Source organism: Monocercomonoides exilis, assembly GCF_001643675.1.
Source record: "Monocercomonoides exilis strain PA203 chromosome Unknown scaffold6-2077815, whole genome shotgun sequence".
In the NCBI taxonomy this organism is placed as follows: Eukaryota; Preaxostyla; order Oxymonadida; family Polymastigidae; genus Monocercomonoides; species Monocercomonoides exilis.
Window position 1 is genome coordinate 1,416,249 of NW_027150551.1, and position 12,417 is coordinate 1,428,665.

At 36.9% G+C, this 12,417-nt stretch overlaps 5 protein-coding genes across 5 annotated transcripts; 1 reads left to right on the forward strand and 4 right to left on the reverse strand.

Moving 5' to 3' along the window:
• Positions 1-1,066: 1,066 nt before the first annotated feature.
• Positions 1,067-1,435, forward strand: MONOS_9086 (uncharacterized protein; the record flags this gene model as incomplete). The annotated part of the gene is made up of 1 exon (XM_067879549.1): positions 1,067-1,435. The coding sequence occupies one exon, from the start codon at positions 1,067-1,069 to the stop codon at positions 1,433-1,435; it is 369 nt and encodes a 122-aa protein (XP_067733923.1).
• Positions 1,436-1,704: 269 nt separating this feature from the next.
• Positions 1,705-2,133, reverse strand: MONOS_9087 (uncharacterized protein; the record flags this gene model as incomplete). Its single annotated transcript, XM_067879550.1, has 1 exon — positions 1,705-2,133. One exon carries the CDS (start codon positions 2,131-2,133, stop codon positions 1,705-1,707), a length of 429 nt encoding a protein of 142 aa, XP_067733924.1.
• A 504-nt stretch (positions 2,134-2,637) lies between these two features.
• On the reverse strand, positions 2,638-4,862 carry MONOS_9088 (uncharacterized protein; the record flags this gene model as incomplete). The annotated part of the gene is made up of 2 exons (XM_067879551.1): positions 2,638-3,294; positions 3,405-4,862. 2 exons carry the CDS (start codon positions 4,860-4,862, stop codon positions 2,638-2,640), a joined length of 2,115 nt encoding a protein of 704 aa, XP_067733925.1.
• Positions 4,863-5,393: 531 nt separating this feature from the next.
• MONOS_1488c2 (uncharacterized protein) lies at positions 5,394-6,134 on the reverse strand (the record flags this gene model as incomplete). Its single annotated transcript, XM_067867729.1, has 1 exon — positions 5,394-6,134. The coding sequence occupies one exon, from the start codon at positions 6,132-6,134 to the stop codon at positions 5,394-5,396; it is 741 nt and encodes a 246-aa protein (XP_067733926.1).
• Positions 6,135-8,432: 2,298 nt separating this feature from the next.
• Positions 8,433-10,205, reverse strand: MONOS_17071 (uncharacterized protein). Its single transcript, XM_067869955.1, has 4 exons — positions 10,131-10,205; positions 9,966-9,993; positions 9,413-9,909; positions 8,433-9,350 (listed from the first exon to the last, which is right to left on the reverse strand). Exons 1-4 carry the CDS (start codon positions 10,131-10,133, stop codon positions 8,592-8,594), a joined length of 1,287 nt encoding a protein of 428 aa, XP_067733927.1. The 5' UTR covers positions 10,134-10,205; the 3' UTR covers positions 8,433-8,591.
• Positions 10,206-12,417: the final 2,212 nt, after the last annotated feature.

Here is a 12,417-nt window from a genome sequence, read left to right on the forward strand (position 1 = left end):
ATTGATTAGCTTTTATTCTTGAATTTTTTTGAAAAGAATATATCTAACATGAAATATTCATCAAAACTTCACTCGTAACAATCGAAAGTTATTCAAAAAGTTGTTAACATAGACAATTATTAATGTTATTATAAAGAATTGAAGTTTGATATATGATTTTTTCAATAAATCTCCGTTTTTGATAAACTCAAAAATTCAGTCTCTTCTAATATTTTAATTCAAACAATCTGTTTCAACAAGTTTCAAACTTCTCAGAATGTGCCTTTTCCTTATCCCTTTCATTTAATATTGACAAATAATGGAAAAATATCCTTCTTCAAACATTTTAAATTCCACAAAAAAATCGTGTTTTCTTTGCTAGTAAACAATTCTGACAAGAATGAAGATATTGCATGTGCTTCTGGTGTAACTTCTGGCTGACGTGATGGGAAATTTCTCATCAACCTTCTTGTGTCCGGGGCAGCACAGCAGTCATATCTTCTCTCATTACTTTTTGTTTTCTTTGTCTTCTTCTCCATTCAGTGGGCGGAGAAGCGAAGAGAAAAAATCTTCAGAGAATGAGTAGCCATCATTATCGGAGCTTGCGATTGATCCTTCGGATGCCTTGGCGGTGATGGCTTCATACACTTCTGCAGCAGTGATGGACGACTTCGAGAGGCGGCTGCGGATTGTTATGCCTGAGATAGCTGGGGTGATGCGCGGCACATGCCGCTGTAGCGGCATGCGCTGCGAACGCTGCTGGGATATGTAGTGGAGTGGCGGGCGGTGCTGTATGGGGTTATACTGTGTGCCTACGATATGATGCTTTTGGCTATGCTTTCTGTTCAGCTGGTGGAACCGCTTCCGTCTCTTGCAGCGTCAGTGTTCACGAAATCATTAAGCAAGCGGATCTTTGGAATGGATGTGTGAATGCGTTCCGGTCGATCTACGATCTGTTTGACACATCGCTGAAGATATGGTGATCACTGCAGTCGAGGCGTGTTGTGGTGAAGTGATGGAGAGAGAGGATGGAGTGTGAGAAGAAGGGGAGATTGTGGAGAAGGGGCTGGATGCTGCGGAGCTGAGGATGGAGGATGTGGTTCTGTCGCCAGCAGCGATAGCGCTGGCAGCTATGGAGGAGCGGGAAGAGGCAGAGGAAGGAGAAAAGGGATGCAAAGAGGGAGAAGAAAAGGGAGAAGAAAAGGGAGAAGATGGAAGGAGAGAGGGAGATGATGGGAATGAGGAGAAAGGCGGGTATCCGACAGCGCACAGAGAGTTTGTGGAGAAAATCAAAGAGAACCAGGGGAAGCTGGAAGAAGCGATTGCGCCGCTGGTTGTAGAGGCGCTTTGGCTGAGTGGGCTGAGGTTTGTGAAGGCTGATGCTGAGGTGGGTGCAGACAAGCAGCATTCAGTTGAACCAGAAGTGTGCAGTTCTTCTCCGTCCAATGGCATTTAAAAAGGGAATAGGAGAGTTGAAGAAGAAGCAGCAGATGGGTCTTTGGGCATTACTTCAGATGGAGTGAAGAAAGATGAGGTACAGGTGGAAATGTTGAAAAATGGTTTGGAGATGAATGAGAAACAAGACATATCCGATGAGGAAGCTGGGGAAGAAAGTTGTTTGTTTTGTTGAAAAAAAAGAAGAGGACGACGAAAGGAAGAAGAAGAAGAAAAGAAAAGGGGAGGAGAGGTCGAGCGAAGGCAGAAGAGCTGAAAACTCGTTGCTGTTTAATCTGGTGGCGGGCTGATGATCTGTGTTCCGATGCGAAAGGGGAGCGCGTGGATAATGAAGCGGTGCATTGCAGATGGGCAGTCGGTGACGATGCTGGACGAGCTGAAGATGCTGCAGCCAAGAAGTCGTGCAGCGTCGAGAATCAACGAACGGAAACACAGTAGAAGCACAACACCGAAGAAGCAGTCGTTTCTGGAGCTGTGCGAGATTCTGGTTCTATATGCAACAGTGGGGTGGCATGGATGAAGCACACGATTGAAGAAGACTTGGCAGACGAGTTTTGTGCGCTTGTCGAACGTTTCATGTACAAAGCAGAGGAGCACGAGCCTGCTTGTGGTATTTTCATAACCAAGATGAGCTGATCCGCCATGCGAATGCGCACATTGAGATGAAGCCGCGGCTGCTGTGCTGTGGAGTGACAGCATCGTTAGATATTGCACATGGATGATTCAGTGAAGGTGAAGTTCACAACGGAGAAGGGAATTGAAGCTTCACGGCAGAGCAGAGAAGGAGCAGAAGCAGGTGATGTGAAGAAGATTCTAACCAATTGTGCAGTGACGACGTGAGTACATGCGTTTGGGAGTGTGTTTGACGGGGAACCAGATCCGGAGACGCAGCTGATATGACAAGGTGAGTGAATGGAGGCAGAGGTGCAGAAGGATCGGTGCAGAATTCATTCAACACGTCAGACAAGAGGCTCGGTTCAGAAGAGGAGTTTATTTAGATAAGACAGTCGAATGCTATGCAGATGATTGGTGAATACGGCTGTGATGCTTCGAACACCATTTCTAACCGACCACACTTTCTCAGCGGTTGTTCCTATGGATGCTCCCATGGCATTGAAGATGGCAGCAGAAGATCTTCATCACAATTTTGTTTCTTCTTCTTCTTCTTCTTCGTCAATTTCTATTTTTTGAGTGTCTGTTCCTTCAACACATCCTCCTCATCATCTCAAATATCTCATCTGTCACATTCCTCTTCTCCTCTCTCTTCATCAGCCTCAGCACATGCATCTCTGGAAGCACCTGCTTTGAACAATATATCAAATGCGCGTGTTCTGAGGAGTTGCCCGTCGATGTGCTTGTTTCATTGGCTTTGCGGTTTTTGCGCAGCTCCATCGACCTCCTCATCTCCTGATGCGACGAATGGGAAGAGTGTGACGAAGGCATTGGTGGATGTACATCTTCAAGAAAAGTGGGGGATTTGAACAGACGAGGAGGCGAATGGAAGAAGCGCTTCTGCGGCGAGGTGTGTAAAGATGGAAAATATATACCTAGGAGAAGCGGCGCATCAATTGCGGAAGAGAAAAGAGGCGCAGAAAGAGCAGATGAAAGAGAAGAGGAGGAAGTGGTGAAGATGATAGCAGACGAAGTGACTGGAGCTGGAAAGTTTGATGAGGTAGTTGGGGCTGCAACAGCAGCAGATTGTTGGAGGCTTTCTGGATGACCCAAATGAGACGGACGAGATGAAGAGCTTGCTTGTGCGACTGACTGCTGTGATGTGGCTGAGGAAGTGCGAGTGTGGAGAGAGTTCGTGTTCAAAGAGGAAGACAATGATTGAGATTGAGAATGTGACTGAGACTGAGACTAATTTGAAAGCAAAGGTTGTCGGGTGAGTGCAGGGCCAGGCGAGGTGGATGAAGACATCTGCTGGATGGGCTGAGAGAAGGAAAGAAAAGGAGAGAAAGAGAGGAAACGAGAGATGTTGGAGAAGTCAGAGAGGCCAAGGAAGAAGAAGCAGAGGAAGATAAAGGTTGAAGGGAAGAAGACGATGACGACGTAGAAGAAGATGATGATGCAATGGACGCAGTTGAAGATCCCCCAAGCACAATCGTCGGAGCCAACAGTGATGCAGACACAGAATACGATGTGTCATCAAAGAAAGAGTGAAGCGTGGCTAACGCAAAAGTGGTAGAAAATGGAGTGTTTGAGTTGCTTATTTCAAAGCGGTGAGCTGTTGATGAGTGTGTGCGTGCTATTGACGTGGTTGTTTGAGTGATGGAGGGTACAAGGAAGATGGGGGAAGTGGCTGAGACAGAGGCATAGGCGGAAACTGTCAATGAAGATGAAGCAGATATTGAAGAAGTAGTAGAGGAAGAGGAAGAAGAAGGGGAGGAGGAGGAGGAGGAAGACGCTAAATTTCCAAGTGGCATTTGAGTAGATTGAGTTCCAAGTGTCAGATTTATCGATCCTTTCGTCTTGTTTGTCGATATCACACTGAGCGCAGAGTTCACGGACTGCAACTGGATATTTTCTCCTCCTTTTCCGGTCGGAATGATTGAAGATTCATTCACTGATTGTATTGTTATGCGAGTGGGAGTGGGGGACACAGGAATTAGTGTCTTGTTGGGCTGCCTGGGTGACTGCAGCTGAGTATTCGAAGCAGAAGAGGTCTGAGAGGAAGAAGTGGAATTATTCGAACCATTATTTACAGAGTTTGCATTCTGAGCTGTTTGGAGTATTTTTCCCGTCTGCACAACCAGCCTCACGTCATCGAATGTCTGCTGTGTTTGTGTCTGAACAGGCCTCTTCTTTGATGTGCTGAATGAAGCGGAGGCAGAAGAAAAGCGGTTGACAGATGCAGACGACGAAAGCTCACTCGAATTCCAGCGGGTCGGAACAGAAGACGGCTGCAAAGGAACTCGGGGCAGAGAAGAAGGGTTGATTGGGGATATGTATTGCATCAGCTTCAATGGAGAACAAGAAAGAGTTTGAGTCTTGTTAAGCACTTCAGCATGGGAAGAGGCAGAGTGGGAGGAGAAGTTGGATGTTGAAGAGGAAGAGGAAAAAGACGATGATGAATTTGGATAAGGAGGAGGAAGAGGAGAAGAAGAAGAAGAAAAAGAAAAAGAAGAAGAATAAAATGAATGAGAACGAGAACGAGAAGAAGAAGAAACAGAAGAAAATGAAGAAGAAGATGATGATGATGAAGAAACAGAAGAAGAAGAAGAAGAAGAAGAGGAAGAGGAAGGAATAGGAAAGAGAGGAAACAAGGGCGGAGTTGAATGGCTTGGGGAAACGAATGGAGATAAAGCATTAGGTTGTGCAGGAGTTTTTGTATGTTGTGAGCGAAGAGTGGGAGGTGAATAAGGAAGGGCGGAAGGCGATGAAGTATGTGGAGTAAGAGAAGATGCATGAGGTGTGGACGTATGCATGTGATGTGGTGATGATGAGAACGACAGCTTCGCAGAGGTCCGCAGAGGTGCTGATGCAAGCGCCAGAATCGATCACGCTGCAAAGTGGCAGTGCGAAAAGTGCATAAAGTATTGCACTGAGGCATGATGGCACTCTTCCGTTGTTTTGGGCGTAATACTTCTTGCTGAGAAAAGTGTTTGCTCTACATCCAGTGCATTTGATGATTCTATAGTCGAATGTGTGTTGCGGCTGAGAGTGAGGGCTCATGGTGGGGTGAAAGCAGAAGGGAGGGTGCTGGAGGCAGAGTGTGGAGACAGGAAGAATATGTCGCAGGATGCGGAGAAAAAAGTGCTTCTTGAGTTTCTGGAGAAGAAGAATCTGCAAAGAGTAGAAGTGGATTTGTTGATGATTATATGGTAGTTAAAGGAGAAAAGTGTATCTGAACTTGTGGTTTTGATACTGTAGGCTGTATGTGGGACCTTGCTGTGGTGCAAATGCATGAGATAACAATGGTGAAAGGGATGCAAGTGTATTGAAGTTTCGCTATCAGATCAATGTGCATACTTTTGTGTTTGGAATAGAAGAAGAAGAGTTGTAGGATGAGGAGGAAGAAGAGATGATGATGAAGAGACATTGAAAATGGAGTAAAGAGGAAGGGAAGATGAAAGAGTGAAGATAAGTTTTGATAATTCTGTTTCAGTTCCTGCTGTTATCATCGCTGAGTTTAGTGTTAAACTTGCATCGGAGGCTGTCAAACCACTTTGGTCATCATTTCCTCTGATTTCATGCTTTTGATCAGAGAAGGCCAATTCATCGCTCATTAAAATCATTCCATTCGCAACAACTTTCTTTGAACCTGATAGACGTTTTAGAGAATGCTTCAAAGTTAAACAAGGGAATTGGACAATTCCGCAATGAGAATGGTCAGATGCCTCGGTGTTGCTCACATGAATTTCTTCTGGAGTGGGGAGGAGATAGATGCACAGAGGAATGGCCACACTGTTGTTTCCATTGTCATATCCTCGAACCTTGTCAAAAGAATCCAAAGAGGCTGTCACACATGTGATTTTTTGTGACTTTGCAGTCACTTCAAGATTGGAAGAAATGACAAAGATGTCTCTTCCCCATCTGGCTGTGTTTGTTCCGAATGAAGAAGAAATCAGGAAATTGGGATTTTCATTCAGCAATCCAAGAAAGATTCCTCCCCCAAGACCATCGGATGCAGAACAAAAGCTCCCATCAAAAGATCCACCTTTCACTTTCACTTCATTTTCATTCCCAATACACAGCATCATCGATCCTCCATTCTCTGAACTTACACTTCAACATCCTGATATTGCTCCCGAATTCTGATCTTTATTTGTGTTGTTATTGAAAAGACAATTGTTGGCTATCAACTGTTGACTATTCAATTCAAAAAACATGATTGAATAATAAATTAATAAAAAAATATATTTGTTAAAATAAAATGAAAACCACTAAATTTATCATAATTTCAGATGCATCGAATATGTGTGTTCAGTTTTTGCATTTATGTAGTTCATGTACACAATGTTAATGGACAATTCTATTCAAATGAAAATACGAATTAACATTGAAAATCAAGTTTATCAAAAAAAATTTATCGATACATACCATGCACATTTCATTTATAAACAATTGCAAAGTAGTTCAATCAAGTGAAACACTTTTTCATGGAAAAACTGATATTTAAATTTTGATCAAAAAAGTTGATACATAATTTTTTTGAAAAAAATATATCTTTTCATAAAGAAGTTTGTTATCAATAAACAAACATTTTTGTGTAATAAACACTTTTTCATGAGAATTATGGTAACGGAATGAAAAATAATTAACTTCCATGGGTCAGATTTTTGATCTACAGCGACTTTTCAAAAAGAATGACCCATATGTTTGATGTCTTTGCAAAAATACTCTTTTTAAAATTCAGAAAAGTCTTATTTCGAGAGAATTTTTCATTTGAAATTTTCAGATCAAAGTGATCATAGGATCAATATTTTTTGTTATTAAAATTTTCTTACTCAATTTTAAGTTTTTTGAAAATTTTGCATGCTTTCATAACAAAGTGATTGCAATTAACTTTAACAACTTCAATTTTTTCTTGGAATGATAAAACTGTGAAAAATAACTGATGTGCTTTTAGTTGCAGTGTGCCCACTCATCAATAATCAAAACGAAATAATCAAATCTAATTTTTTGTTTATAAAAATTTGATTTGGGTGATTATTTTTGAAATCATATCTTTTTTCGGGGTGTTAATTTTCAAAGATTGTTTGTTTTTTGAAAGAAGTATTTTATCCAAAAGAGAAGAAGCATGATAATTGTTTTGAAAAACAAATGTTTTCACCTAATGAAAGATAAGAATGTCTTCAATAAGCCTTTTCACTTTTCAACGTTTATATGAAAATATTCAAGATAAGTTTTTGAACCGAAAATTATGCATGAAAAAATTTGATTTAAAAAATAATCACTCATATGAAAAAACTATTTATTTGGTAGAAAATTTAAAAATCAAATATAACATAAAAAAAAGAATACAAAAAGGATAAATTATGTTTTTCATCAGCTTCATATGACTTTTAATTGATCTCAAAAAATTTTTATTCTGAAAAACAGATCACATGTTTTTAAATGCAATAACAATTAAAACAAAACGGAAATTGCACAATTTACGACAGTTAATAAAAATTTGTGAGGATGATTATAACGTTATTGTTAACTGTTTTGTTAAGTTATTATGTCTTTCTTTTGTGCGGAAACTTTTATTTTTGAATGAATCAAATTATTATTTCACACAAAAAATTGTATTGAACAAAATTTTAAACATCAATTATATTCAATAATTATCACAAAAAACATATTAATATTTTAAATTCGACGAGAAGGCTCTCAAACGTGCTTTGAACAATTCAATTCGACTTGATGCCTATTTGAATGGAAATATTTTGATCAGTGTTAAATATTTTTTTTATTTGAAAAACTGAGTATTTTTTACAACAGAATTCAACCCTAACTGATTTTTTTGTGATTAAACGCTATCATTAAAACTGCGATAAAAAAAGCGAACAAATTAATACCCAAAAAAACTTATTAATTTCTAAAAGAAATTGAACAAAATTTTGAATTTTCTTTAAATATGATATAAAAAATTTTCACAGTTTCCGCACACAATCATCAGAAAAAATCTTATGTGTACAATATGTTGTTATCGTAGCTGTGGCATATGACAATTTTGTGACCTGTCGTATTTTGTGCATTAACCCGAAGCGTTTCAGCTTCGAAGAACTTTTGCTTTTTTGAGGAAAATAAAGAACTTGTTCAGAATTTCCTTCTTGAAAAGAGAAATTGTTGATGGAATCAACAACAAAGATTATCAGTCATATATTAATAAATTCCTTAATTAACAAGTTGATCAAAATCAAAAGGATAGAAGCGGTAGATTTTTGATTTGTAGATAACGGAGCGGTTACAGAAATGTTGAAGCAATTGAAAAAGATGAAGCAGCAAGTTGACAATTAATAAACTCTATTTCTTGCATCTACGATACCCAAAAAATAAACTCAAAAGTTAAATAAAGTTGATTTTTTGAAAAAGAAAAGTTTTTTCTCGAATACATGAAAAAATGAACAAATGTTCAACATAAAATCAAATGAAAAATAAACATTAGATTTAAAAAGAAATGAAAAAAGAAATGAAAGAAAAATGAAGTGAAAGAAAAATGAAGTGAATCAGTAACAAATAAAATAATCATCCAAACGTTGATAAAAATCCCAGCTATAATATGCTTTTTTAATGCAACCAAAGAATCCAATGATACAATCTTCATATCCCTCTTCCTCCATTTTTTCAAATAATTTTCTTTTCATCTCTTTTTGTTTTGGTTCCTCTTTTTTATTATCCATCTTCTTCTTTAATCTATCGCAAATTTCTTTGAAAAAGTACACACTACAATATTTTTGAACTTTTATCACGTTTAATTCAACGGCTTCTTGCAAAATAGCATCGATTGCCCCACCTTTCACAAAGAATTCAATATCCATAGAATTGTTTTCCGTAGAAGTTCTAAAAATACTTATACAATCATTGACTATTTTTTCGCTAAAATCCTTTGCTGCTCGAAGTACTTGAGTAATTCTGTTGATAATCACAATGTTTTTGTCATTCCACAATTTGCATAAATGAAAATAAGTTTCCAATATTCGGAGCCATCTCAGTAAATCAAGCTCTTCTTCCTCTTCTTTTTCTCCTTTTTCCTCTTTTTTTCTCTTCCAATCCACCAATTTTACTAGCTCTTCCAATTCTCTTCCTGTCTCTCTTGCAAAATGCAGCTCGTTCACAATCATACCTTCCAAGTTTTTGCCAGGCTCTATTCTGCAAATTAAAAATTTCCAAGCAGATTGATAGGCAAGACGTGTCAGATTGAGATTTTCCTGATGATATTGGATGATTTCTTTGATCTCATTCAGATACAATTCTTTTGGCGTGTCCTGAACAAAAACAGAAGATATTGTTGTAAAAACATATTTTTTATAAAAAAAAGAAGCCAAACATAATATTCATCAATGTGACTCAGCGCCAATAGAGCCATTTCCACTTCTTTCAATGTTTCTTCGTTTTTATCCTTCGTCAATGCAACTTTCAGAAGATAAGGCACACAAATCGACACAAGATCTTCGCCAATGTTGTTATCAAGTTGCAAAAGATAACATTCACAGAGATCAACAATAAGTTTTTCATTCTTTCCTTCTTTTTTATGCTTTTCTTCAATTATCGTCTTCTCAAATCTTTCACACAATAAAGAATTCTCAAAGCCTTCAATCCATGCACCTTTTAGCTCTTTGCAAGAACCAACATGCTTCAACAACAAAATCAAAATTTTCATTGTCATTTTCTTTTCTTCAATCATTTTGTCTATTTTGTCGAATAGTTCTTCTGTAAAAATTGATTGAAATCCTTCTTTGTCCATTTCGTCCAAAAAGTAGTTTATTTCTTCAACTTTCTGTTTCTGCTCGTACTCATCGCAATCCTCAAGCTCAGATAACAATTCTTCAAAAAAGAAGAAATGTGAAAGTCAACAATTCAAATTCACAATATCCGCAAACGTTTGAATATTTTTGTGTTTTCTTTCTCCTACATTTTTGAAAACACAATGCATTCAGAAAGCAGAGTGATTTTTATCATTTACATTGAATTTGCGCATATTTCATATGAAGAAATAGATGAAAAATTAAAATGAAAAATAGAAATAAAAATATGTGCATTCCCACCATCCTTTTGATGCGAGTAATTTTGACAAGTAATTTTGAAGAAAAAGATAGCTTTATCTAATTTCGTTTGTTGTTATGGAGGCAGTGATCGTATTTTTTTTTTTTTTTTTTTGAATGAAAATATCCATCAACGGAATGCGAGATCGTCAATTCGATATTCACTGTTGAATTAGAGGTATTCTATTCTGTGGTGGCACGAGGCAATAACAGTGAATCATTTGTTTGTAATTCTGTGAGAAAATTTTGATATTTGTACGAACACGGAATTCCAACAGTTTTCGTTGTGAATGGGAATGAGGAGGTGTTTGTATTTTTTATTGTTCTATCTGTCTGTTAAATATTTCGGTTATTGTCTTCCCAAGGTCCAAGAATCAGACAAATTACATATATATTGAAAATCTTTTGCCTTGAAGAACAGAAAAACAGAGAAGCAGGGATGATTATTAAGTTTCCTTACAATGATAGAAGAAAGCAGGGTCATTTATGATTTTTATGAGATTTCTTGGAACAAGAGAAGAAAAAAAAATTCTGAAATAAATTAATACATAGAGTGAAGCGGAAAAAATGAAATGTTCACCAAGAGGAATATCGTTCCATATGGAGTGGCATGTTTGGAAAAAAGGAGGTGGAACAGTTTGTGATGTTTTTGGGCAAAAGAAAAAGAGGTTGTCTTTGAGGAAAGCTGGGTTTCTTGTTGTCAAAACTGTTGCTTGTTTCTTGCCATTCATCTGCAAGTCCGGGAAATCATCATCATTTTTCTTCTTCAAATTCAAGAGATGCATCCAATTTCAAATTCCTTCAAAATGTGAGTCTGCATACGTGAAAGGCGCTATGTCCGATTTTTCTTCGCTCTTCTCCTTCTCCTTCTCCTTCGTTCTCAGCACCGTTTTCATCGTTGCAAAAGAAATCAAAAAAAAAAAAAAAAAAAAAAAAAAAAAAAAAAAAAAAAACCAATAAGAATTTCTTCTTCTTCTGAATTTTGATGGAGCATTCGCATGCTTTTGAAACGTTTCAAATGGGAGTATTGAAGTACTATGGAAAATTGAAAAGGAAGATTATTCCATTTGCTATTTATACCAGTTCCATCAATACAATGGATTTATTTCCTTCTAAATTTCGTTCGTACTCATCAATCAAAAAAAAAGTTTTGGTGTGGCTGAATGTTTTGCCTTTCTATTGGACTTTGAAGAAAAAAGTTGTTTTGGAAGAATGAATTTTGAAGGAAGGAATTGCTTGCCACGTAAAATGAAGCACAAGCAATGAATACTGGAGAAAAAAAGAGGAGATGGAAGGAAATTGGTATCTTGTACGTGTGCAAAAAGAGAAGGATGAGCAGATCAACGACGAACAGTTCCTTGATGAATGAATCAACTTGAATTCGCGTTGAAGCCAAACAAAGCGGGAAAAGACATATCGATAAAGAAATGAACAGAAGGAATATGAAGAAGAAAGAAAAGAAGAAAAAAAGAAAAGGAACACTTCAAATCATTTCAAAAAAAAGATAGAAGCAAATATTGTTGGAGAAAATATTTTTGCGTTTAATATATCTGCTCTGCCTTTGATAACGTTTGAAAGAATGAAAATAACTTGTTCCTCGTTTTCGTTTTCTTCTTTATCTTCTTCTTCTTCTCTTCTCCTTCTCCTGATCCATATCGTTCACCATCCGTTTCATCTGCTCCTTCTTCCGATATTAAGAATTCTTCTTCTTCCATTTTGTCTCCATCGAGCTATTTTTTTCCAACTTCTTCTTCAACTTCCATCATTTGGAACTGATCTGAGAATCAAAATTTTGATGTATTTTAGTTGTTCGATCAGCAGAGATTCCAGATAACCCAAAATTTGTTCCATTCTCTTTTCTTCTTCTCATCAGATCAATTGTTGAATGCGTCTATGCATTTTTCGTTTATTTCATTTCATTTTGTTTTGTTTTAATAAAAAATATTTAATTTTAATTTCATTTTTTTAAACAAAAATTTCGAAAACGAATTTAATAAAAAAGAGCTTTCTGAAGGGTTGATGCTTCAAATGTTTTGGAAAACATTTATGAAAAAAATAAAAAATCTTTTCCAGCCTTTATCAAATAATCATAGCTTCCAAATATCTCAATATTACCAAATATAAAAAAATAAACATAATAAAATGATACATACACATAATATTACTATTTACAATTTTAACAATATTTTCAAAAATCTTGCGTTGATCTACAATTGTTACAAATAAACAATCAACTTCAGACTAAATATCAATCAATAAACAATGATGTAAAATTCAAAAATTTAGGGAA

Coding starts and splice junctions, on each gene's coding strand:
- MONOS_17071 (XM_067869955.1), bottom strand. Junction 9,910..9,965: donor AAACACAAAAATATTCAAAC/GTTTGCGGATAT, acceptor TCTTTTTTGAAG/AATTGTTATCTGAGCTTGAG. Junction 9,351..9,412: donor GTCACATTGATGAATATTAT/GTTTGGCTTCTT, acceptor GTTTTTGTTCAG/GACACGCCAAAAGAATTGTA.